Genomic DNA, 27,446 nt, shown 5'->3' with positions numbered 1-27,446 from the left:
GATGAAATGGGAGATATGATACTGCGTGAAGAGTTTGATAGAGCACTGAAAGACCTGAGTCGAAACAAGGCCCCGGGAGTAGACAACATTCCATTAGAACTACTGACAGCCTTGGGAGAGCCAGTCCTGACAAAACTCTACCATCTGGTGAGCAAGATGTATGAGACAGGCGAAATTCCCTCAGACTTCAAGAAGAATATAATATTTCGAATCCCAAAGGAAGCAGGTGTTGACAGATGTGAAAATTTCCAAACTATCAGTTTAATAAATCACAGCTGCAAAATACTAACGCGAATTCTTTACAGACGAATGGAAAAACTGATAGAAACCGACCTTGGGGAAGATCAGTTTGGATCCATAGAAATGTTGGAACACATGAGGCAATACTGACCCTATGACTTATCTTAGAAGAAAGATTAAGGAAAGGCAAACCTACGGTCCTAGCATTTGTAGACTTAGAGAAAGCTTTTGACAATGTTGACTGGAATACTCTCTTTCAAATTCTAAAGGTGGCAGGGGTAAAATACAGGGAGCGAAAGGCTATTTACAATTTGTACAGAAAGCAGATGGCAGTTATAAGAGTTGAGGGACATGAAAGGGAAGCAGTGATTGGGAAGGGAGTGAGACAGGGTTGTAGCCTCTCCCCATTGCTATTCAATCTGTAGATTGAGCAAGCAGTAAAGGAAATGAAATAAAAGTTTGGAGCAGGTATTAAATGCCATGGAGAAGAAATAAAAACTATGAGGTTCGCCGATGACATTGTAATTCTGTCAGAGACAGCGAAGGACTTGGAAGAGCAGTTGAACGGAATGGACAGTGTCTTGAAAGGAGGGTATAAGATGAACATCAACAAAAGCAAAACAAGGATAATTGAATGTAGTCCAATTAAGTCGGGTGATGCTGCGGGAATTAGATTAGTATATGAGCCACTTAAAGTAGTAAAGGAGTTTTACTATTTGGGGAGCAAAGTAACTGATGATGGTCAAAGTAGAGAGGATATAAAATGTAGACTGGCAATGGCAAGGAAAGCATTTCTGAAGAAGAGAAATTTGTTAACATCGAGTATAGATTTAAGTGTCAGGAAATCGTTTCTGAAAGTATTTGTATGGAGTGTAGCCATGTATGGAAGTGAAACATGGATGATAAATAGTTTAGACAACAAGAGTATAGAAGCTTTTGAAATGTGGTGCTACAGAAGAATGCTGAAGATTAGATGGGTAATCACATAGCTAATGAGGAGGTATTGAATAGAATTGGGGAGAAGAGGAGTTTGTGGCACAATTTGACTAGAAGAAGGGATCAATTGGTAGGACATGTTCTGAGGCATCAAGGGATCACCAATTTAGTACTGGAGGGTAGCGTGGAGGGTAAAAATCGTAGAGGGAGACCAAGAGATGAATACACTAAGCAGATTCAGAAGGATGTAGGCTGCAGTACGTACTGGGAGATGAAGAGGCTTGTACAGGATAGAGTAGCATGGAGAGCTGCCATCAAACCAGTCTCAGGACTGAAGACCACAACAACAACAAATAGAAAATGGAAGCAGCTTTTGTGTTCCTAGGACCTTTGTTGTTGTGCTTTAGCCAGACTTCATTTAGCATTGCACTATTTATTTAATCTGGAGGGTTGCAAATATTGACTTATCATGCAGTGAGCAGTGAGGGTTTGTGAACAGCCATATATTCATTCACAAATCCTTCCCTTAAAGTCTTCCCTATAGTGTAGATTTGTGACAGTATGAAGTAATTGGATAGATAAAAATCTACTCACCAAGTGACAGCAGAGGAATACACAAATAAAAAAAGGTTTTACCCATTCAAGCTTTCGGAGATAGTGGCTCCTTCTTCCAGCAGAAGGGTTGAAGTGGAAGGAAGAGGGGTGAAGGGAAAGGAACTGAAGAAGTTTAGGAAAAGGGGTAGAGTTTGAAAAAGTCACCCAGAACCCCAGGTCATGGCAGACCAACCTGACAACAGAGAGGATGTGTTGAACAGCAGACAGTTACATTCAACCGTAGGCTTTTAGAGTTTTAGCTATTGGACAAAGTACTTTTTCAGATAGAGAAACACACGCAGACACAAACATGGCCATAGTTGCCTCTGGACATGCATAAACCTTATAAACTAGTTCTAGAGGAATTTTGTCTTTTTTGTCTTCTAGTAAAGTTCATCAGATTTATTCATCATATAGCTGAGATGCTGAGTCACAGAAAGGCACAACAAAAAGACTGTCGGAAAGTTAGCTTTTGGCCAACAAGGCCTTTGTCAGAAGTAGACAGCATCTACTCCACCCCCCCCCCCCTCCACCAAACACACACACATCTGACAGTCTTTTTGTTGTGCCTTTCTGCGATTCAGCATGTTTACTATATGGTGAGTGGCAACTGTCCTGTTCATACATTGTTACATTCCACCCTGGATTTTCCATTGTTTGATTTTGCCATCAGTTTTTATTTTTTTTATTAAATGGTGTATGTATGTTTGTGGGGGGAGGTGCTAATTGTTCTAGAGTATCTGTTCTAAAACCAACACAAATCCATTCTGCCTAATAGACATGTAAACATGGTATTATTATCTGAAACATAGATATCAATGACATTACTTGCTCTATGTGCAGACACCTGAGTAGCATAAAAGATATGGAAAGAACTGCTCATCACTCAATGTAGAGACTGGCATGTGGCCCTCAATATAGCCAAATGTGAGGCAGTTGTATAAATTGATCAAAAAGATTTTTATATTGGTTAACTATACCATTGCTGTTCAACAAATTGGGCTGAGTCTCAATTGTATATTTCACAATGGTATTTATCTAGAATGATTTAGGATGAACATAAAATCTGGATTTGGGATCATCCACAAAAGAGATCATGAAGTATGAAAGAAAAACGTATTGTCTAGACAGCTCCTTACTAGTGCCCATCCTGTGTGATTATGTATGACATTGAATCAGTGGAAGAGATGGAAAAAATTGAAAGAAGATCTGTATGAGGTGTCAGAGGATAGTTTAATCTGTTTGACAGAACCACAGAAGTGCTCAACATGAGGTATTCTATGAGAAAGATGTCGTGCTTGACATAAAGACATATGTTATGAATTCCAGTTAATTAATTAGTTTCATATTCCATGGCTCATTTTGTACTGTAAATTGTAATGATGTGGAATGAGTCATTTTACATTCACATCATCAATGAGAGAGAGAGAGAGAGAGAGTTGGTAATTATTGTGCACCCTCCTTTTATGCATTACAGTGGAGCTCCTCTACAGAATAGGAGGACTTGTCAACGAGAAACTTTTTCAGTTCGTTTTCAGATTTTACTTTGCTGTCAGACATTTTGTGTCACTAAGTAAGTAATCAAAATCTTTTGTTGCAACATTGTGCACCCATTTTTTTCGCTAAACACCGTAACGTGGAGCAACGAATGTCATTTTTTCATGTGGTATTGTAATTATGTACATCATAGCTCCTTTTGAGCTGTATAGAGTGGTGTTTGTTCCAGTACAAGTCAATGGGATAGAATGATACTTATGTAACTGTCTCCCTGTAAAATATTGTTTGCAACAGAGTGCATATTTAGGTGTACGTAAATCTGACTTGCTGTCAGGTAAATACAGGATACAGTTGGAAGCAACTGTTGGGTGACTCCTCAGGCCTTGTTGGTCTCGGCACGATCTACAGTGTGCTAGCAAATACATTATTTGGTGATTCTCAAATGGTTGTCTTGTGTAATCAATATCAGACTTTGTGATATGAATATAATAGAGGGAAACATTCCACGTGGGAAAAATATATCTAAAAACAAAGATTCTGTAACTTACCAAACAAAAGCGTTGGTACGTTGATAGAGACAATAACAAACAAAAACACACACACAAATTTCAAGCTTTCGCAACCCACAGTTGCTTCATCAGGAAAGAGGGAAGGAGAGGGAAAGACGAAAGGATGTGGGTTTTAAGGGAGAGGGTAAGGAGTCATTCCAATCCCGAGAGCGGAAAGACTTACCTTGTGGAGAAAAGGGACAGGTATACACTCGCACACACACACATATCCATCCGTACATATACAGACACAAGCATACCTGTCCCTTTTCCCCCCAAGGTAAGTCTTTCTGCTCCCGGGATTGGAATGACTCCTTACCCTCTCCCTTAAAACCCACATCCTTTCGTCTTTCCCTCTCCTTCCTTCTTTCCTGATGAAGCAACCGTGGGTTGCGAAAGCTTGAAATTTGTGTGTGTGTTTGTGTTTGTTATTGTCTCTATCAACGTACCAACGCTTTCGTTTGGTAAGTTACAGAATCTTTGTTTTTAGATATACAATATCAGACTTTGTTTGAGAAAAGTGCATTTGCCTGGTGATAGTGATTTTGTAATTTTTGAAAGTGCTTTTCCCTTTTGTCAGCAGTCAGAGTATTATCAACTTCTTGTCACAGAATTCTGTATCATCTTTCTAGAAATAGTGGGCTGTCGCATGTTGTAGGCAATACAGCTTTATCTCTGTTACATTTTAGATTCTGCTGTGCTTTTCCTGCAAATTGCTGATTGGAATTGTTCTATTTCAGATCGATCATTATGAAAATCTATATATGGAGATGGAAAGGATGGATACAGAAAAAATATTTTCTAGTTGGTTTCGTGTAAACTTGCGTCCATTTAAACAAGCTTTACTTAACACAGTATGCAAATGGAGCAATATGCTAAAGCAGTATTTAGCAGTACACGTGAAAAACAGGTATGATATTTTATGGAAAATTCAACTGCTTGACTCACTTGGGTGCTTTATGTATTAGTGTGATGGTTCTTTTGTACTTGTAATATTTCAGTCACAGGACATACATTCTGGCTGCACATCAAACAGAATACCAACTCATACTGTGGGGAATCACTTTTGTTATCAGCAGTTTGACAATGAAGTTGTGAAGCAGTGGCATAGTTTCTGCAATCACCATGTTGCATAGTATCTTATTTGGTTCAGTTTCAGGCTTTAGTACACTGTCTTAGAAAGTGAAGTGATAAGGGGATATTGATGAAAATTCAACTACTCAGTGATCCCTTTAATTTCCAGCAGAAATGAATTTCATGACTGCTTTCAGTTTCACCTATCTTTTTCACCTATTTTAATTTGAAATCATAATAACACAAACAACATGAGGTATGTGGGTGAGGGAGGATTATAAAGTTTTAACAAAGTTACATAGTTTATTTTTGTGTAATGTTACATGTCTGCACTCATAGCAATGCTGAAATCAATGAGCCACAGTATTATAGCCCTCCTCTGTAGGAGCCAAAGCGAAATGGCCGTGCCTGTCTCCATCTCAGCTCTGCCCATCTTCATCTTATCAGGGGGCTGTGCCCTTCTATTTTGGCTACTCTAACGGCATGAATGTGTTGTTATTGCTCAGTGATTTCAATGTGCACCAGGTCTGCAGATATGTAACTGAAACAAACAAAAAGTTGAATATTTAACTTAATTTTTTTGTAGGTGACAATCAAAACTTTATGGCAACCCCTCATATGTAAGGACAGATGTCTGTTGCCACTATAGTGGTGACAGAAATATAACTCTGTGTATCTTTGTTTATCCTCCCTTGTCCCTCAATCAACACTCCCATCCTTAAACATGAATCATAAAGCACTGTTCCATTTATGTTTTGCACTCATGGATAGCATGACACATGACACATTTCAGGAATTTATTTCCATTATCAAGAGCAACTATTTGCATTGGTATTTTATGTGATGTTTGTGTCTGTTTTGTTCTACCCTGTCTTGCCATTCAGTCGTCTTTTAGCACTTTTACAGCATTCAGACAAAACATAAAATAATAATGTTGTGACATGTGTCATGCTACATACAAGGACAAAAACGTGACCAGTGCTGTGTTTTATTATGAAATCTTTAATAACACAGTTACAGGTTTTCTAAAAACATTGATTATGATGAATGAATTAAAAACTCTCATCCTTCCCTCGCAGCCATTCACACACAAACCACTGCCTTAGCATAATATAAAATTTTATACTATTTCACTACTTCTGTTTATACTGAATCAGGGATGTAACATGAATGATGTATGAATAGGGGCTGCTAAGTGTGAAGGGAGTTCTTATAGAACTCTTGTTAGCTAAAAATCTTTCTTGAAACAAAAATAGATATTACAAGTTGCCCATAACTTTACAGATTTTTGAGTTCTAGTAAACCTGTTATTTATTGGCGTATTGTTTCTGGTAGGAATGGACTGTACGCTTACTTTTATACATTTGTATTCAGTGTTAAAGTGGTTGAATTCCAGACTGAACCTTGTTATAAAAATTTAAATGAACTGCTTGTGTAAAAAAAGAAAAAATAGATGCAATCAAAGTTTGTATTTCATATATGATTATCCTGAAGCATAGATATAAAGGTTTACATCAAATACAAGAAGAAGAGGGGATTGTGTGAATCGGAATTTTATTATCTCACTACATACATACATATTTTATTTATTCAGCTATTGGGTTTAATTGTGCAGAAGACTCATCAGATAATTGAGGCACATACAATGCGTGAAAAGAAAACTGAAATTAATCTTAATTTACAACCACCAGTACAAGTTTATTATGTTACTCTACAAAGAAAATTTTAACTCCATTTAAAAGTTTTGTGACTGAGTAATATAACTTTTTGCACAAGTATAGGATGTATTTTCTTTTCAGAAAATCTGGTTCTATACTCTGAAGGTTTTCGGTTTTCACTTCTAATTTATCATAAATTTTCATAACAATGTGTCTAGGAGTCTGGGAGTAGAGTTTTAATCTATAAGATGTTAAGCATGGAATTACTTTTGTTTCTAGTATCATACTTGCGCTGAATATAGTTTCTTGTAATTAATTCTGGATTGTTATGTATAAAAATAACCAATTAATAAATGTTAATACACAGAGTAGTTAAAAAATTTAGGAATGAAGTTACCTTTGTTTCTAGAATCATATAAGTGTTGAAAATAATGTCCTACAAATAATTCTGTATTGTTATTGCTATAATCGTGTACACAATACTTGAATATGTGCCGTGGCACAAGGCCGCTGGTGCGCTATACTTCGTGTATCGTGCCAATGGCATCTGCACGGGCCGGCCACCAGAAGCCATCTACGGTGGGCCTGGTGACTTTTGCACAAGGCATAGCATTCTCTGTGCTGTGTACCAGAGCTCTCCTCTTTATAAGTGCAGTGCAACAGGCACCCAATCTCATATTCTGATCTTACTTATTGTCAGCCACTGCTTATATCAGTACGTGGATTGTTTCTATGTTAGAGTCTGTGTTCTTGACTTGTTCACTTGTATATGGAAGAAGAATAAACTTCTATTCATTATAGTCATGCTGTTGTTTGTGTCTTACAGCACAATGCAATTGGTGAGAGTGTGATGTTCACTTCTGTGTGCTCAGTCTATGTTGTTGTTCCTTCAGTTCTCCTGTTGCTGGAGGCAGTGCTCCAGTCTCTAATCAAGCAGCAGCAGCTAGTTGTTGTGGTTGCTGTCACTAGTTTGTCGGCCATGTTAACTATGCAGACTTCCATGCCAACAGGGTACCTGCAACCCTTTCCCACCTATGATGATAGAGTCGAAGACGGGGAGGCTTAGGAAAACAGCTTCAGCAACACTTCCTCACTTTTGGTGCCAATGGTGCTAACATGTATAAGGCTTTTTCCTTTCTTTGCTTTCTCTTCAGATGTACCAGTTGTTGTGCCAGTTAGCCCTGTTCTAGGAACATACATTTGATGTTGTCAAATTATCACCGTAAACACATGCATGTGATTGCAGCACATGTGGAGTTCTATTGTTGTTGTAAACAGCCTCACCGGGCCTTCCAGACCTGAGTGGCCAAACTTCCCGCTTTCAGTTTCAAATGTCAGTTTGTTACTGATGCTTATCATGATTCCTCTGCTGATTCTGACATCCGTGATGTCATCATTTGGTTCACTCCTGACAAGGAGGTGTGTCAGCGCCTACTGCAGTGTGAGGATTCATCTTTGGCTGAAGTGTAAGTATTGCTCAATCTTTCAAGGTATCACATGCTGCTGGTGTGGCATCATCGTGCTGGCTCCCGTTTCTGGTTGTCGGTTGTCAGTCAGTTATTGGCCAAACATAAAAAGCCACCACAACCACAACCACAACTACAAGTAGACATGGTTGCAGCAATGACCTTATTGAACTCACAAACTTACATGGATTTGGGATCTCCACCATTGTCTCTGGTTACTCTGTGTTTGGTGAATTGCAACAAGTAGTATATTCCAAATTTGGAACAATTCGTGATTCCCGTTCTGTGTAAATCTTTGTTTAGTTGTTTGCCTTTTTTGCTAGTGCATGATATGATACTGTCACCAATAATTTGTTTGGTCTGTATGCTTTCGGTGCTTTTGGTTTTTCCTTTCCGGATATGATGCACCTCGTTCCCAGCTAGCTCCCTTACCAGCAGTTAATTTCCTCATGTTCCAAGTTCTTGTCTCTTTTCTTGAATTGATTAAGTTGTGCCACTAATTTTGTGTCCCATTATTACCCTGAAGCCTACAGTACGGCCTCGCTTTTTCTGTTCACACCCTATTCATGTGGCTTTGCTTGATAAAGAGGAATCAGAATTGGACAGGCTGACATTGCTGTGGATCATACAGCCAATTACATCCAGTTAGTGGTCTATCCCATCTTGTGACTGTTAGAAAACAGGATGGCTAAAAATCAGTAATATTGGAAATTATCAGAAAATGTCATGCATGTGGGAAATATCATGGAAATGTCAAGGAATTTCATAAAGTTATCGTAGAATTTTTTATGTTTACACAATATTTTATTATTTATTTATATTTAAATTACCACATAGAGGGGTTGCTTTGAATGAGCATGATCTTCAGATCATAGCACGTTATCTATGGACTGCAGCTGGAAGCATACTACGCATTACTGTTTGTAACAAAGTCATAATTGTTGAGACCTATATTAATGCTTATTGTTCTGTATTACAAACTGTGGAAACTCTGAGTTGTTGAACTTTCTATGTACATATAGTAGTGTTCTCCTACTAATACAGGTACTATACTTCATTTTTTATGTAGAATAAATTGCTTCAACACTCAAAATCCTAGTACATGCTATATATATAACACGTCTTGAGATTTCTTGACTGTATAGACCCACTAGTTTAATTTCAAATTTTGTATTACAAGTAAGTACAGTTTCTATGAAGGACCATCTGTATAATGCTCTTTTGAAAAACCTTGCTACTTCTATGCATCATTTATACCATCATTTGTGTCTTTAGGTAAATACGGTAACAGTAAAGATATCAAATCATAAATTGGGTGTAATAACTGTCAAAAGTCACACTAAAGGATTAAATTTAAATCTACTAGAAAATCAACTGCAAACTCAGAAATCACAAAATACTGTCAGCTCCTTTCTTCTCTTTGAAGAAGTAACCTGAGCAGAAGTACTCTGGTGTATTTAGACACTGATGACTCACAAGTCAATGCACTCAGCTGGAAGTGGTGTACATTTATTTTTTTAAAAAAATTTCCAACGATAGTAAAATATTCAGAAGAATGCAGCTGCAGCAAACTAAAATTGTGTATTCAGTTCTTTGTGCAACTGCTGCTTATAATAAAGATAGATGGAAGGAATCTATTACTTCTTGTAGTCATATTGTTATAGTATTTGATGGGTCACTGAATAAAGTTTGTCAAGAAATTAAAATGGATATGAATGTCAAGAGTTTGGTGCAATGAAAAAAATGAAGTTTGAACACAATACTTAGCATTCTTTTCTTTATTGTACAAAAGCTTCTGATATTCTCCTTTCTTCAAGGACATGCTTCTACTTTTTATGAGCCTTAATAAATTTTTACACATCTCAGTGGATGGACCAAATCATAAATTTTTCAGAACTGCAGTCTACTAAAGAAGTCGATGATCCAATGATACATGATATAAGCAGCTGCGGTCTTCATATCATGTGTGGTGCATTTAAATTTGGAATTGGAACATTGTTCAATATTTGAGGTCAGTTTATTATCTGTTTATAGATGTACTGACTCTTCATCCTCAATTATGAAGTATACAGGATTAAACCCATATCCTAAAAAAAATTGTGCAGTCTGTTGGGTAGAAAATGAAAAGTGTTGCTACTAGTGCTATTGAAATTATAAGAATCTTAAAAAAATGGCAGAGGCCTTACCCTGTGACAAAAAAGAACTGACAAACACCATCTACAATGTTGTAAATGGTGCTCTTTCAGATCCTTTCCTACCAGGAAAATTAGAGTTCCTTTGTCATTACCAGCTGAGTCACAACTATTCCTACAAGAATATCAAATTATCTATATCTACCTACATCTACATCTATACTCTGCAAACCACCATGAGGTGCATGGCAGAGGATACGTCCCATTGTACCGGTTATAAGGGTTTCTTCCTGTTCCATTCACATATGGAGCTTGGGAAGAATGATTGTTTGAATGCCTCTGTGCATGCAGTAATTATTCCGACCTTATCCTCATAATCCCTGTATTGAGCAACATGTAGGTGGTTGTAGTATATCCCTAGAACAATCATTGAAAGCCAGTTCTTGAAACTGACTTTCTCAGGATAGAAGAATATGCTGTTTCGGTTCCTTCAGTATCTCTGCAATTAAACAGACCTGTGATAGTTCAGGCTGCCCTTCTCTGTCTACATTCAATGTCCCATGTTAGGCCCATCTGGTATGGGTCTCTCACACTTGAGCCCTATTCTAGGATGAGTCGCACAAGTGATTTGTAAGCAGTCATTTGTAGACTGTTGCACTACCCCAGTATTCTAGACATTTAGACCAAGTTGCCAATCTCTGCCCTTAGAATTCTTATCATGATCTGAGTGAATATTTATGCAGCCTTTCTCAGATAGTACTACGTTATAGATAACTGCATCATCAGCAAAAAGCCTGATTTTACTGTTAATGTTGTCTGCAGGTCATTAATATATAACATGAACAGCAAGGGTCCCAACACACTTCCCTGGGGCACACCCGAAGTTACTTCTAAATCTGATGATGACCCTCCATCCAAAACAACATGCTGTGTTCTCCCTACCAAAACGTCCTCAATCCAGTCACTAATTTCACTTAATAGCCCATATGATCGACTTTTGACAATAAGCATAGGTGCAGTACTAAGTCAAATGCTTTTCGGAAAAGGAGAAAATCTGCATGTACCTGGTTGGCTTGATCCAAAGTTATCAGTATGTCATGTGAGAAAAGTGCAAGCTGGGTTTCACATGATCACTATTTTCAAAAACAATGTTGGTTGGCATTGAGAAGGTCATTCTGTTCAAGATACCTCATTATATTTGAGCTCTGAATATGTTCTAAAATTCTACAACAGATCGATGTTGAGGATATGGGAGAGTAATTTTGTGGATCACTTCTACTACCCTTCTTGTAGACAAGTGTGACCTATGCATTTTTCCAAGAATGGAACACGGTTGTTTCTTTGAGGGATCTATGATAGATTATTGTGAGAAGAGGGGCAAGCTCTGCCACAAATTCAGTATAGAAACTGACTGGGCTTTATCGGGGTCTGGAGCTTTGTTCAGTTTTAGTGATTTCAACTGTTTCTCAACTCCACTGACACTAATACTTACTTCATTCATCTTTTTAGTGGTACGAGGATTGAACTGGGGCAATTCTCCTGGGTTTTCTTATGTAAAGGAACACTTAAAAATAGAGTTAAGCATTTCAGCTTTTGCTTTGCTACCCTCGGTTTCAGTTCCGGTCTCATTCACTAGGGACTGGACACTAAGTTTGGTGCCACTAACAGCCTTTACATACAGCCAGAATTTCTTTGGATTTTGTGAAGTGTCATTTGTCAATATTGTGCTACAGTAGTCACTGAAGGCATCACACACTCCTCTCTTGACATCCAAACAGTTTGATTTAGCATATCTCTATCTAAAGCCCTAAGCTTATTTACATATATTATGCAGTAATCTCTGCTTCCTTAGAAGTTTCTTTCCAGTGACTGTACACCATGGAGGCTCCGTCCAATCATGAACTGTTCTACTGGGTACATATCTGTCCTGTGCATGGTCAACTATTGTTTTAAACTTGAGCCATAGTTCCTTTACATGCTCCTGACCTGTACAGAATATTTCAAGTACCTCATTGAGATATGACATTACTGATTTTTTATCTAGTTTACTGAACTTATATATCTGTCTGCTTGTTTTAGTTTTCCTTTGTAGTTTGATAATCATTGTTATCATAACTGTGTCATTGTTACTGATACCAGTTTTTATGTGGACATCCTCAAAGAGGTCAGGTCTATTTGCTGCCATTAGATCCAATATATTTCCGTCATGAGTAGGGTTCCTGACTATGTGTTCTAGGTAATTTTCAGACCAGGAATTTGGTACAGTTTCACGTGATGTCTTATCATACCCACCACTAACAAAATTGTAATTTTTCCAATTAATTGTCAGATAATTAAAATCTCCACTGATAATTACAGTATGACTTCTGATACTGAGTCTTGCCCAAACAATCTCTTGTAGCTTCAATTTCTATCTCGGTGTTTTTGAGTTTCTTGTCTACTGCAACAAATGCACCACCTCCATTTCCCATTTGCCCATCCTTTTCATATACACTTAAATTTTCCCCAAAAATCTCATTACTATCAGTTTCAGGTTTCAACCAGCTTTCTGTACCTAGTATTATGTGAGCTTCAGTGCTTTTTGTGAGTGCTTCAAACTCTCTCACATTGTTGCTACTGCTTTGGCAGTTTACCATTAGGATTTTAGTACTCTCACCTATGGAAAATACATAATATAATGCAAAAATTTATCAAAGCAGATGTACTGAAGTCTGTTGACTCCTTATCAGATATAGACTTAACTGAAAAACAATTTGCTTCTGTACAATGAAGTAGACTTAGGATTTGGTGCTAAAAAAGCTATCAAAGAATTAAAAAAATAACCAAAAAAGTCTACAATCTTATGATTTCACAAGTTAGAAAAGATGCCACAACTGCTCTCACACCTTTTACAGAAAAATTAGTGATGCAATCACCCTTTTTATATAAGCTTAATAAAGCCATCTCATGTTTTGATTCAAATTTTGTACATTTTCCTAAAGTCAGAAGTGGGAGATTCAGAAGTCTACACACTGTTTTGAATGGAAATAATTTCATCAGTGGTTTTGTGACTGATGAAATTACTTGGGATTTCAACAATTTATGTTTTCAACCTTCGGCACAATGACTCTCCAAAAGTTATTCAAGGGGAAACAAATGATTAGATTGTTTTTGGAATGAATTAATTCTTACACAGATCAATCTACAATCATTAGTAAAACTGTTAAAAATCATTATGATTTTATCTCCTGGCAATGCTAATATTGAAAGAGATTTTTCTGTCAATTCTGACAAGGGAACCTCCCCATCGCACCCCCCTCAGATTTAGTTATAAGTTGGCACAGTGGATAGGCCTTGAAAAACTGAACACAGATCAATCGAGAAAACAGGAAGAAGTTGTGTGGAACTATGAAAAAATAAGCAAAATATACAAACTGAGTAGGCCTATCCACTGTGCCAACATATAACTAAATCTGAGGGGGGTGCGATGGGGAGGTTCCCTTGTGAGTACTTAGTTGAGAATATGAAAAATGAAACTTGAATTGCTCAGCGATTAATATATGTCTTTATCCTAATGAAACAAATAGAGATGACGCAACTCTTAATATTTGAAAACATTTAATTCAGTTTTACTGGAACTCACATTCAGAATTGTCAGGGGAAACTCAACATGGGAAAAGGAAGCTACAATACTGAATTAGAAGATTTGAAAAGAAAGTGTGTAGTAAATGAAAAGGATTTGATCTCGAAAAAGGTAAACTTTTAGCTGAGATTCAAGTGAATGGTGAGCAATGTAAAAATCTTCAATAATTTGATCTAGCAAATCTCAGGACTTTAAGTTGAACAAAGTTCATACTACAAGTCATTAGCTTATTTTTGTGCTACTCATTTTAAATTGTATACATTTTATAAGATTTTTTAGTTTACTAATAAAATACCAATTGTGGCAATGTACTAAAAATGAATAAAATAAAAATTAAACTCTTTGAATAAACACGGTTAAATATGTCTTCTTAATTTTTGTGAGTTTTGTACCAGATTTAACTATTGGCAATTATAAAACAATTCAAAACTTCAATTGTCTTTATAATATGAATAAAATTTCAAAATCAGGGAAAAGTATTACAAACTTTACTGGAAAATCTGGAAATATGAGGGAATCTTTGAATCATTTCCTTGTGCCCACTCGTCTCATCAGCTTTATCCTTTGTGTCAACTTTAAAGTTTCAGTTAAAGCTCAGACTGCCATTGAACCAAATCTTTGCCCCATCTGGATGAGTTATTGGCTTAATAACACAGCTTGTCTGTGGTCTTACATACTGCAGGCTTGTAATGCAAGTTGGCCAAATCACACTTTTTTCAAGCATCCCATTGTGTATTTGAGGTATGAGATCTCTTGAGATTGTGTTAAGCCTTTATGTCATCATGTTGCTACTATCACAGCTTTGCCTTGCTTAAAAATTTCAAGGATCTCCAAGGATTTTAGATAAAATAAGTTACTATCACAAATTTATACCAGGTGCAGCCGCGTTGGCCTGTACCCTCCACAAGTTCCTCCACAAGAATGTTTCTTTTCAGTGGATGCCGGCTTGCAAGTGCTTGTTCATACTTTTGAAATTTAAATTACATTCTCCTCCTTGTTTGAATACTATCCATCCTGACCACCATTTGGTTTTGGCGACAGACACCTCTCAGTACACTGGACTCGCATTCAGGACGACGACGGTTCAAACCTGTGATTTCCCTAAATTGCTTCAGGCAAATGCCAGGATGGTTACCTTGAAAGGGCACGGCCGACTTCCCCATCCTTCCCTAATCCAATGGGACTGATGACCTTGCTGTTTGATCCCCTCCCCCAAATCATCCAACCTCTCAGTATGGACTCTGGTAGGACCACTCTCACATATCGATATGAGGATGATTCTGAACATCTGATAGATTATGAGTTGGAAATGCTCACTTTGCTCAGTAGTGCTGCTCCCAAGTTGGAAAGGAGGTGCTTATCCTCAAAAAGTTTAATGTGTTCTTGTGTGTGTCTTAAGCTCCACCTCAGTACTGACCACAAGCCCTTGATTTCATTGTAAATCTTTCTGTATCATTACCTGACAAAGCAGCATGTTGCTTCCAGGTTTTTGCCTTGCTTCTGCCTCACTACAACTATGAAGCAGGTTTTTGGCCTACCATACAGCATGCCAGTGCAGATACTCTGACCCAGATCCTGATGGGGGAGGAGCCTACTTTTGATCAGAGTAAACTTTTTGTTTACACTTAGATGTTGAGGCACAACATACGATGGATGAGTTTTGTATTACTGGCTCCAGTATCACAGCTGCTGTCGCTTCTGATCTGGTTTTGCATCAAGGTCATCATCTCATTCAGTACGATGGTCTGGATAGACCTCTGGGCAGGGCTTCTGATCCTTCGCAAAACTGTTTTACCCTCATCACTGGCTTTCAGCGTTTAATGATGTTGTTCTCTTAACTACAGACAGGTTGTCACCCAGCATTGTGATCCTGGCTGCTGTAATGCGGAACGTGCTCCAGCTACTACACCAGGGACATTTGGGGAGGGGGTCTTGCATACCAAGTTACTGACCTGTTGGTATGTGCAGTGGCCCAGTGTCAACAGTGACATTGTGCATGATGTGGTGGCCTGCTCTTTGTGTGCTACCCAACAGGCAGTGCTGGGGGTGATACTCTCTCCGTGGTCCACACCATAGAGCTCAAGGGAATGCGTCGATGTTGATTTCAAGGGAATCTTACTGGTTGTAGGTTGTCAATGCTTTCTCTAAATATCCATATTTCATCCCCCAGCCTTCGACATCTGCCATGGCTGTGATTCTTTCCGCCCTCCAAAAGTTTTTCTATTGAAGGATTACCTTATACGCTTGTAATAGATAACCTTCCACAGTTTGGGTCACAAACCTTCCATAATTTCGGCACCCATCAAGGCATTTGCCATGTGACTGCTCCTCCTTTCTGTCCCCAATCTAACGGGGAGGCAGAATGTCTCATCCGCATGTTCAGTGTTCAAATGAAGAAGTACGTTGTGGACTCCTCCATGGATGATGCCCTGATATGCATCTTGAGTTCCAATAGGTTTACAGAAGTGGGAGATTGGAGGCCAGCCAAGATGTTCCATGGTCACCAGCCCTGCATTCTCCTTCATCTGCTAATGCCAGCTCACCAACACCAGCTGGCATAGCCCTCATCTTGGTTCACTCCTGCCTCCACAGTTTGGACTCTGGATGTTTGGCCACTGACCAAAGTGGATTCTGGCAATGGTCCACAACTGCCAAGGCTTCTGCCTCACTATGGTGTGCACAAGTGATGGGCTGGTGATGCACAACCACAGCCAGCTGTGTCCTCATGCCACTGTGAGGGCCACGGGTCCACCGCCTCCACCTCCTTCTACACACCTGTCCTGGCCTTGCTGCAAGACAAATCTGCCATCATTGAGGATGTCACTGCCTACTGCCTCTCCTCCGTGGTCCAGCCCCCCTTTGGTGATTCTGCTGCCAGCTCGACCGGCGCCTTTGGTCCTTCAATACCAGCATGCTCAGCACCCCGGACTGAACAGCCTGTGCCTTCACCATCGGCACAGTTCCAACACATTGATGAACTGGATGTCGAATGTTGAGTGCAACCAGCATTTCACAGGGGATCGGCTGCCGCATTAGTCCACATCCGTGCCATGCCACACCCACCCCTACTCACTGGTTATGGCCAAGAATCTCCTTCTGCCACCAGCATGATGGCTTGTGGCATCTTCTGCAGGGGCCATGATGTTTCAACTGTAGATCTGATGCCCACAGTGGTGGAGCGCCCTTCCCCCAAGGCATGGGGGTGCTAGAAAACATTACATAATACTTGGATACGTACTGCGGCACCAGGCCACTAGCATGGTACACTGTGACTATTCAGGCAACAGCATCTGCACGGCCCCCTTGGAGTGTGACACATGACTCGTGCATACGGCAAGGCATCTGCTGTGTTGTCTACTGGAGCCCTCTTCTGTGTAAGCCCAGAGCAGCAAGTACTCCCTCTTATATTGTGTTCATACTTATTGTCGGCATCTGCTTGTATCAGTACCTGGATTGCCTCTATGTTTGTGTCTGTGTTCTCATCTGTTGTTTGCTTGTATGTAGAAGAAGAATAAAGTTAGGTTCATTGTGGCCATGTTGTTTGTGTTTACAGTATGTATAAAGCTAAGCAGTTCATATATATAAATGCACAAAGTGGTTAAAAAATGTAAATCCATAAATAATTAATCACACATTGATCCATTGTGCAGTAGGTGAATAGTTACTGTTCCAAATTTTATATATTGCCCTATCATTGAATTTTATATTATTGTTATAAATTTAGATAAAATATCCTTGAGCTAACAAGCCTCACAATACAAAGCAAACTATTGAGCCATAATTCCAAACAGTAATAACATTTCCCATTTTCAAGTGTTATTCCATCTAGTGTGCATGTGTGGATTCGCGCCAGGAATATCCCGCGTGTGTTGTGTAATCGGTCAACATGAACCAGTTTGCAGTTCCAAACATCTACACTTGGGGTGCACCCCAGGTGTATCATGTAATAGGGGCACAGTGTTAAATATATTGTGCAGATGTTCGCCATTTTCTCATGCAAAAACAAAAAAGTAGCACCAATGAGGCAAGTAATGCATGATGTGCATCACGTCTCAACTGTCTCAGGCACTCGCTGACTTGTGACTTGTGCTGAACACGACCTTTTGGAGCCTCTGCAGAATGATAAATGAAGCATCTACACCAGTGGATTAAACACTATAAAGAGGGAACTAATTGATTAGGGTTCCAAAAATATGAGCATTACGTGGAGGAATTTGTTGTATAGAGGAAATGTACTAAAGAGGAATCTTTAGCATTGTGCGTATGGGCTTTTGGTTGAGACCAGAAAAATGGACATAGCATAGAGGGAAGCGTTATAAAGAGGAATGCTATAAAGAAGTTACACTGTAATTGGTTTTGCTCAGGTTTACTGTTGGTGATTTTACTCTGAACCGGGTTAAGAGTTCTGAAAGTAATTTGTTGGTCTCAGCCTCTGTGTTGGTGGACTGTTTGTTGTTCATCACAATGCTAGTATCACCAGCAAAGATAGTAAACTTGCGTGTTTTGTATGCAAAGGTAGATCAGTTATGTAAATCAGAAACAGCAGTTGACCGAAGACTGATCCCTGAGAGACTCCATGGAGTACAGTGGCTCAGTCGGACTCCACCACCTCCCCTTCTATGCTGCTCTTATCAAAAACTACCTTCTGACTCCTATCATTTAGGTAAGATTATAGCAAATTTGCCACTGTCCCTCTGATGCCGTATTGGCTCAATTTGTTGACAAGTATTTTGTGATCCACACAGTTGAAACCCTTAGAGATATCACAGAAGATACCGACTGGCTTCATATTTTGTGTGTGTGTGTGTGTGTGTGTGTGTGTGTGTGTGTGTGTGTGTATTAAGGGTTTCCAATATGCTGTTTCTGAATGAATGCAGTAATTTTTCATGGACTTTTGCAAAAGTGGTCAGAAGAGAGATGGGATGATAGTTAGTGACATGTGTTGTATCTCCCTTTTTGTGGAGTGGCTTCACTATAGCCAGCTTCATTCCATCTGGGAAGACACCCTGATACGTAGAGGCATTAAATACGTGAACTAAAACTTTGGAGAGTTGATCAGAGCTGACTTTTAGTAGTATACTGGAAATATTATCTACACCTGATGATCCTTTGTTTTTTAAAGATGTAATTGTTTTCTTTTCCTCATTTCTAGTCATGAGGGATACACGTATTTCACACACTGAATTGGGAAAATGGTGTTGCAGTATACTTTCTAAAGAGCCATTACAGCCTATTTGTGCAGTAGCACTTGTGAAGTGGTCATTCAAGGTTTTTTCTACTATCTCTTGATTGTTTAAAATATTGATAATAAACATATAAGCAAAGTCAAAATGTTTATTAGCACTGTTGACACATGTCTCACTCCTGAATATGTTCCAGATTGTTTTGAGTTTATTACAGGATTAGTTGATTTTGGTATTAAAATATGAACTTTTTGGCAGTTTAATTACTTCGTTGAATATTTTACATTACTTTTTATGATGATTTATTTGGGTAGGATTTCCTGAATGTTTTATTGTGATGCACAATTCATGTTGTGTTTGCAGGATATTTGTATCCCCTAGGCAATCCATGGTTTTCTTGTGATTTATTTGGGTCGATTTTCTTAAGCCTTATGTAGGAAGGAAACTTAAAATAATGATGCAGTTTCATTGTGAAACAAATTATATTTGGAATTGACATCTGTTTCATAGTATCTGTGATTCCAATTTACATTTTGGAGGCATAACTTAAGGCCGTATTGTTTCATCACTTATGGGCCTGACTACCTTTCACAGGGGCTCAGGTATATTCTGGCAAGTAATCATGTTATGAATGGTAAACCTCTCTCCATTGTGGTCAGAGAGGCCATTCAATGTTTTACTAACAGTGATACTGCCCAAATTCCCGTGGTATATAAACACGTTGTCAATTAGGGTGCTTGAATTAGAAGTTAGTTGGTGGGAAAATTGACCATTGGGACACAGCTGTAGGTGTCCATCAAATTTTCCAGATCTGACTTTCCACTATTGTGTGTTAGGAAGTTGATATTGAAATCTCTAAGTACTGTGACTTCTCTTTTAGAATTAAATATATGAAGTAAGAACGAGTCAAGCTGCTTCAAAAAGAGGTCAAGATTGCCTGTCAGTGGCCTATATATTGATATATTAAGTGGGTTGAATTATTACAGACTACTCAATAGCACATGCTTCAAAATGTCGCTCTAAGGAAAACTTGTGGACATCAATTGCTTTACAGTTGACACAGTTCTTTACCAAAATAGCAGCACCACCTACTTTTCTTTGTTTGCTTCAGTATAAAGAGGTAAGATTGTATTCAAGTATTACGAGTCTTTCTATTCCTGAACAGATGTGATGCTCAGGGAAGCACAATATGTGGTCATTAGCTATACTTCCGCTGTCCTGCACATTGACCAAGAGTGCATTTAGTTTAATACACAAGTCTGTAATATTCTGGCGAAAGGTTGTCAGTTGATGATTTTCAGTGCTAGTTAAAACATTTCGCCTAAAAAAGAATTCTGAGACAGTGAGTTCAGGGATGCTTTCTTGATCTGTGAGCTCGGAAATAATTCATTTAATGTGACTCTGTATGCACAACCTTTTGTAGAATCAAATTGCATTTAGAAGGGCACATATTGCATTTTTTCCTAATCTGTTTAGGTGTATTCCAATGCTCTACTAAAACTGCTGACGTCTGTAACACGAGTGTTGCTGAAAAGTTTGCAAGTCTTTGCTAGTTTAAAGTTGGTTTGTGAGATGGCTTTGTTAGCACAGGACTATGAGATTAAATCACGTCTCTTGGGGATGATCATAAGCAAAATCTTTGATCGATTAAGTGCCGAGAATTTCTCGTTCAGTGTTTGTATTACATCATAACCTTCATTGCAGACCAGGTTGTTTGAACCACCTACTAATATCACATAGTCATTTTTTTAACGTTTTTCAGAACACAACCTGAAACTACTTCTTGGATTTTAGCAGCAAGTTCCACTATTCTACATAACTCGACATTTCTGAGATTGCTTTTTATAATTTCGGTAATAACGCTCCCATGACTGCAAAAATATGTACCCGTTTTGTGGCAGATTTTTCTGAGCTAATGCCTATTGTTACAGGAACATGCACTTGTTGCTTTTGAAGATTTGGGTTTCCGCATATCGCAAGTAATTTTCTTTTTCTGGTGACTTTCATTTTTTGACAATTTAAGGAACTACTTAAGCTTAGGTTCGGAGCCACACGTTAGTATACTGCTACTGCGCGTAAGGGCTTTCTGTATCACTTTTGACAAGACTGGAAGAAAAAAAATAGGACGATAGTTCTCCATGTCTTCCCTCAACCCTTTCTTGAACAGAGGTCTGACTTTGGCTTACTGCAACACATCAGGAAAGCATCCCTGTTTAAATGACTGATTGACTGTTTTAGTTAGGGTAGGTGCTATTATGTCACACACTGCTTTAATCACTTTAGTGTGTATACATCCCACCCAGCAGAATGTTTTTGTTTTTTAATGATAATATAACATTTTCCACATCTATTATTGTGACTTTTTTAAAATCTGTGCAATACTCAGCTTCTTGATGTAGCCCGAAGGGATTTCCTGTAGTCTGACACTCTGCTACGTCGACATCCGACTTTGCCACATTTATGAATAATTCATTTGAACACTTTGATATTTAAGCTGATTTTACAATAAGGCTATCATCTACTTTAATCCTATGTATTTCATTACTACTAACTCTAACACCTAATTCTGGGTTGATGACGGACAACACAGCCTTTGTCTTACTTTGTGTTGTACAGTGAACTTACTGTTTGCCGTTTGTTTGGCTGCCTTCACAACTTTTTTAAATATAACTTTACAATGCCAAACATAGTCAGTAAAATGACTGTTTGTATTATATTTCAGTCCATTGTGGAGCTGCCCTTCCTGAAACTAGAAATTTTTATATCCTCAGTTATCCATTTAAGTTCACTAGTCATTCTGTGACATGTGGTTATAAGTGGAAAATTGTCATTAAACATTTCAAGAAAGCCATTTAAAAATTTCTACTTTTAGTTGAAATACCTTTATAGTTGAATTTTTTCATTAAGAAATTTCTTTGTTAATTTGTGGTGGTTCAATGAATAATGGAGATTGGGCAAAGGTTCCTAAATCTTCTTCAAACACATAATTTGTTAAATATCATCAACATAGGTCACTGACTGTGTATTTACTCTAGCGGTTTGCATGAAGTTTGTTTTAAAGTTGAAGTTTTTGTTAAGTCAGTGAATTTGGACATACCATCACTTCCAACTATGATATTAATGTTAAAGCCAGCAGCTGTTACAATCTTTTTTTTTCTTTTTGAGATTTTCATGCAGGCACTGAAAGCCAACAAGAAAAGCTTCAATTGTAGCTTTCTCTGGTACTCTGTAAATAAGAACTACTATGACGTGTAGTTCCTTAATTCGGTGCAGCAGCTTTCAGATATACACTTCTCATTCAAATATCATTTCTTATATCTAAAAACAAAGATGATGTGACTTACCAAATGAAAGTGCTGGCAGGTCGACAGACACACAAACGAACAGAAACATACACACAAAATTCAAGCTTTCGCAACAAACTGTTGCCTCATCAGGAAAGAGGGAAGGAGAGGGAAAGACGAAAGGATGTGGGTTTTAAGGGAGAGGGTAAGGAGTCATTCCAGTCCCGGGAGCGGAAAGACTTACCTTAGGGGGAAAAAAGGACGGGTACACACTCGCACACACACACATATCCATCCACACATATACAGACACAAGCAGACACAATATCATTTCTTGTTTCATATTTTATATCAGAATGAGTAAGTATGCAAGAGCCTACCTATGATTTCTCTTGCCCACAAAAGCTGTTGACTACTTCGAAATTTTCAATTTTATTAAGAATTTTAATATTATCAAATGTAAACCAATGTTCATTGAGCCAAATAGCTGTGATATTCTTACATTCAGAAAGAATAATTTGTAATTTGTCAACTTTATGACTTTTGCTTGAAAAGTCAGCACTTAGACCATTTACATTCCAGTGCATTATGCAGGGACATTCATGTTTATTTATGGTTTCAAGCACATTTTTTCTTGGTTACTGTTTTGGTCTTGCCATTTTTGTTACTAAACATTGTTTCTCATCCCTGCCATTTCTTATAAGTTTCCTACGGTATTCAGAATTCTACATGTATCAGTGACCATTTGGCTAAGAATTTTGTATCCTAACCTTTTTAAATGAAGACTGTATTTGCACAGCTTGTAGATCATTACAGTTTTTGTTTAAATGATAGGTTATTTTCTCTACATATCAATCACTGATGGATCTTCTTTAGGCAGTACTACTAATCATAGTTCTTGACTTTGTAGAGGTTACTGGCAGACTGAATTAAATTTCTTGTTCCACTTACAATTGCCTTTTCAGTGTTGCTTCTAATAGAATTTGGATCTACAGAGTTGAAGACTCCTGTGTAATTCTTCCAAGATGGCTCTGCTGAACCATCCTGTGAGCTATATATTTTGCTAAAGTGTTTCTTCAACTGGTGGAGCTTGATTCCTGGGTGAACATTTGTTGCAGAATTTGGCACTAACACATTTTTGAACAGAGAATTGCCTATAACAAGCAATTCTTGTCCACTTATATTTATTTTTGGTTTTTGAGACTTCTGCATGAGTTTATTTCGTAGATGCAACAGACTCATTGTTTTAGCAAACAGATGTATCATTCCACCTGTGTTTTATGTTATTTTCAACTGTCACCTCAACAGTGGTACAAAAACATTTTTTCTCATGTTTCTGGTCACAATATTTTTCTCTTCTGCACTGATAATTCTGCTTTTAAAGATCGCTATGTATCACTGAGCCACTTGATTACTTTATGTCATTTCTGTCAAATAGGTGCAAAGATTCCTCATTGAAAACATTGTACTTGTAACAAGAAAAAAAAACTGATGTTTTCTGTTGACTGTGGGTGGAGCATGAAATGAGATGAGCAGTATTTGTTTGGGCTGGCCCCATCCAGACACTGCAAATATCTGCTGAAACACCAGAGAAAATGAGCCTGATGGCATTTAAGAAAGAAACCACCGATGCTTCTATTTCTTCATCTTCCTTGTCTTTTCTTTATTGGCACTGTAGTTAAGTCGGCATATGTTGATACCTGATAGTTGCAGTGGACCAGGCGTGGCATCTTCGCAGGCCCACTTTGACCAATAATGTAATGTGATTTTGTAAATGTCTTTATGGTAACACCTCAGTGTTAATCACAGCTCTGTTTTTGTCTGTAGCCATTAGCACTTCACAGCTGAAAGGTAGCAACAGATCTACGAGCTGTCGGGCATCTTCTTTTACCTCTCAACTTTAGAGCTGTGGGGAAGCCATGCTCTCGTAAACAATCAGTTTGTATTCATCTGTAGATTAGATTAGATCAGACTAATACTTGTTCCATAGATCATGAGTACAGCACTTCGTAATAATGTGGAACATAATGTTTAACTAAAGTTTCTTTACATGTGATAATTCAACCACTGTTGCTTTTTCTCCTCACCATGTTAGCATGCTACCTGCTAGTGCACAGACCTGTGGTGTACTTTTTTAATGAAACAGGATTTCCTGCAAATGATTGCACAGCCACCTGTTGCTCAGCAGTGCTAATCCTCTTTCAGCATACATCTCAATTACCTTAAACATAGACATCTCACTTGCCACCTATACGTCACTCAAGCCAGCCTTACTCTCCTTGATAAATTTATGTGTGGCATAGTCCATACCAATTCAGACAGGCTAGGAAAAAATCTTACCTTCATAGTCTTGGATGTTATTAAATTTAGCATATGTTAAAATGAAGGACTAAGGAAGGAAAATATATTTCTTTGTTTTCTCCAAAAAAATATCTGCTCCGAGATACATCCCTCCAAAGATGACACTGCGCATACCATTTTGAAAATACAAATTTTGGAAAAAAATTTAAAATGCTGTATCTCTGGAACAGTTCTAAATATTTTGCTGTGTTTTTAATTTTAAAGATAATTGCTTTATGATTACAAAGAAATCCTCCATTTGGACTTAATCTGTCAAAGTTCTTTTACTGTAGCTTTCTGAACTTTAATTAATATATTAATGAAAAAAAAAATTTTTTATCAAAAATGCCAGTCCATAAAATTTTGATTTTTTTCTGTTGATTAGTATCATATAGTTCTACATTCCCGGAAAAGGAGAGCTTCCACTTTTAGGTTGAACAGGTTTTATAAACAATTGAAAATTTTGCCATACATAAAACTTGGTTTATTACCACATTATCACAAAACAGGCTCATAAAAATCAAAACCTAGCTTTATTTAACATAATTTTAGTTTTGAAAGATGAGTAAGAGACTCATTTTTCAAGCATTTTAAATGGTTCCAAAATGTATGTGAAACGTCCAAAGAAATAAAGTTTTCAATTTTTACAACTTCTCTGCACTCTGTTTTGTACCGAAATTAGCCAGTCAATAAACTAAAAATGTGTTCAACTGCTTCAGTATCTTCCTTTGATATAGAGTGATGCCTTTCTGTTAATCAATAGGGATTGGAGCACTTATAATTTTCAAAACATTGTAAACAGGGAGTGAGCACTGATGGCATTGTTGCTGTCCTTCACTTGGAAACCTACATCCAGCAGCTGGTCCATGTGGCAGCATAAAGTTCACTACAATTTGGTATTTATAATCTCTGCAATCCACCAGTCACAGTCATACACATACTCCACAAATATCCCCCTTCTCAGGTTATGAATCTGAATACAGAGTCCGCCAGAAAAATGTATACACTCTTTAAGGAACGAAAAATATTACTTATGTGTTATTTTACATTTAATAATTGATCACACATGTGGTACAACCTTCAGTTTAGCACATGGTTACTTTAAATGTTCAAAATGTTCACCATTGGTGGCTATACACATGACAGAACGATGAGCGATCACCACAACTACGTCAGTCAACACTACAGTGGAGGTCATTGCACATGTTGCTGTAATGTCTTGGCGAAGTTCCTCCAGCGTGCGTCGCTTACATCGATAAATGTTATCTTTCACAGTTCCCCACAAGTAAAAGTCCATAAGTGTTAGATGTGGCGACCATGAAGGGAACTCAATGGGCCCTCTACCTTGAAGAGTGTGGTCAGTTTTGCTGTAGTGTTTTCATCCATAGCATTAGTGATTTCTCTGTGCTTTCTTGATGCATAGACCTTATGACTTGACTTCACTGACCACGGTTTCTTAACAGGACTAACACCTACCTCTGTAGTTGTTGATTCAGGGTATTTAATTATTCCTCTATTGATGCAAAATCTACATTTATTTATTTTTAATTATTCTCCATGGACAAATACAAGGATTTGTTTTGGATAGTTTACATATTGATCATTTCCCCTTATAACATTGTGGGAAACAATTATATACAAAAGATCTGACAGATAAAACATTATGTTGCTATTTTTTTGTACATGTAAATACTATTTATACAGATGAAAGTATTCTACTCCTCTGAGAGGAATTCCTTAATGCTATAAAAACACTTGTTGCTGAGGAACTTCTTCAAGGCAGCTTCCACTTAATCTTTTTAATTTTTTTTTGGAAGTTTGTTATAAAATTTGATCCCCATGTAATAGGGGCTCTTGTCTGCACTTTTTGTATTATTTCTTTCCAGATGATAATCATCGTCCCTCCTAGTATTGTACATGTGCACTTCTCTATTTAGATGATTGTACTGCTTGTATTTTAGCATCAGCTGAACAGTTTTATAAATATATAGTGTTGGGGTGTTAGTAGCCTTAATTTTAAAAATTGCTTTGCAAGACTCATTATATCTAAGCTTACACATGATCCTAACTGTCTTTTTTTGAAGGATGAATACCCTGTTTACATGCTTGGCAGCAGCACATCCCCATACTTCAATTCCATATGTGAGGTATGGATACATACCACAGTAGATTATACTCATTTGCTCATGTTTAAGAAATTGTAACATTGTCCACATTGCATAAATTGATTTACTAAGTTTTTGGCATAAGAAATCGATATGATTCTCCCAAGAGAGATGCTGATCTAACATTACACCAAGGAAGGAAGTTTTATCTTTCAATTTTATTTCTGAACCATCATCAAACTGCATCATCAGACTGCATCATCTGCATCATGGGAGGCGTCACCTTGTTCAGCTACTATTATTATGTCAAAACGGTTAGAATACAAAAAGTTGTCGCTGGAAACATCTTCACTTTGAAACAGAGTCTTCACATGAGAACACTTATTCCCAACCTCAACAAAGTCTGTTCTTTTGTTTGTCTTATATATCCCTCTTTTATGGATAAGCAAATAGTCAGCACACTTCACTCTCCTGTGGCCCCAGTCAGAAGACATTTCAAACCGTTCTTTTCACAGAACACACTGCATCTGTGTCAACTGGCAAATTCCTCATGAAAACATAGAACTCGTTGGGTGGTCTCAGATTTCTTAGAAGGCTCTTCAGTAAACAAATTAGCACTGAACAACTACAATATAGAAACCTGCAGTGAACAACCATGACAAAGAAACTGACAAGATTTTTTTTCTGTAAATTATAAAAAAAGTTCAAAAGGCAACAATAAAAGAACTTTCACATATATGTCCAAACTGAGGACACCATAGTAATCA

At 37.8% G+C, this 27,446-nt stretch overlaps 1 protein-coding gene across 1 annotated transcript in view; it reads left to right on the top strand.

The window, feature by feature from the left end:
* LOC126161033 (dynein beta chain, ciliary-like) overlaps positions 1–27,446 on the top strand; it is a 784,705-nt gene that overhangs the window by 297,225 nt on the left and 460,034 nt on the right. Inside the window, exon 25 of the mRNA XM_049916954.1 lies at positions 4,556–4,725. Coding sequence (XP_049772911.1) covers positions 4,556–4,725 — 170 coding nt within the window. The remainder of the gene's footprint in view (positions 1–4,555; positions 4,726–27,446) is intronic.

The sequence above is a fragment of the Schistocerca cancellata genome, chromosome 2 (genome assembly GCF_023864275.1).
Source record: "Schistocerca cancellata isolate TAMUIC-IGC-003103 chromosome 2, iqSchCanc2.1, whole genome shotgun sequence".
In the NCBI taxonomy this organism is placed as follows: Eukaryota; Metazoa; Arthropoda; class Insecta; order Orthoptera; family Acrididae; genus Schistocerca; species Schistocerca cancellata.
This window is presented reverse-complemented; position numbering and strand designations above follow the sequence as displayed.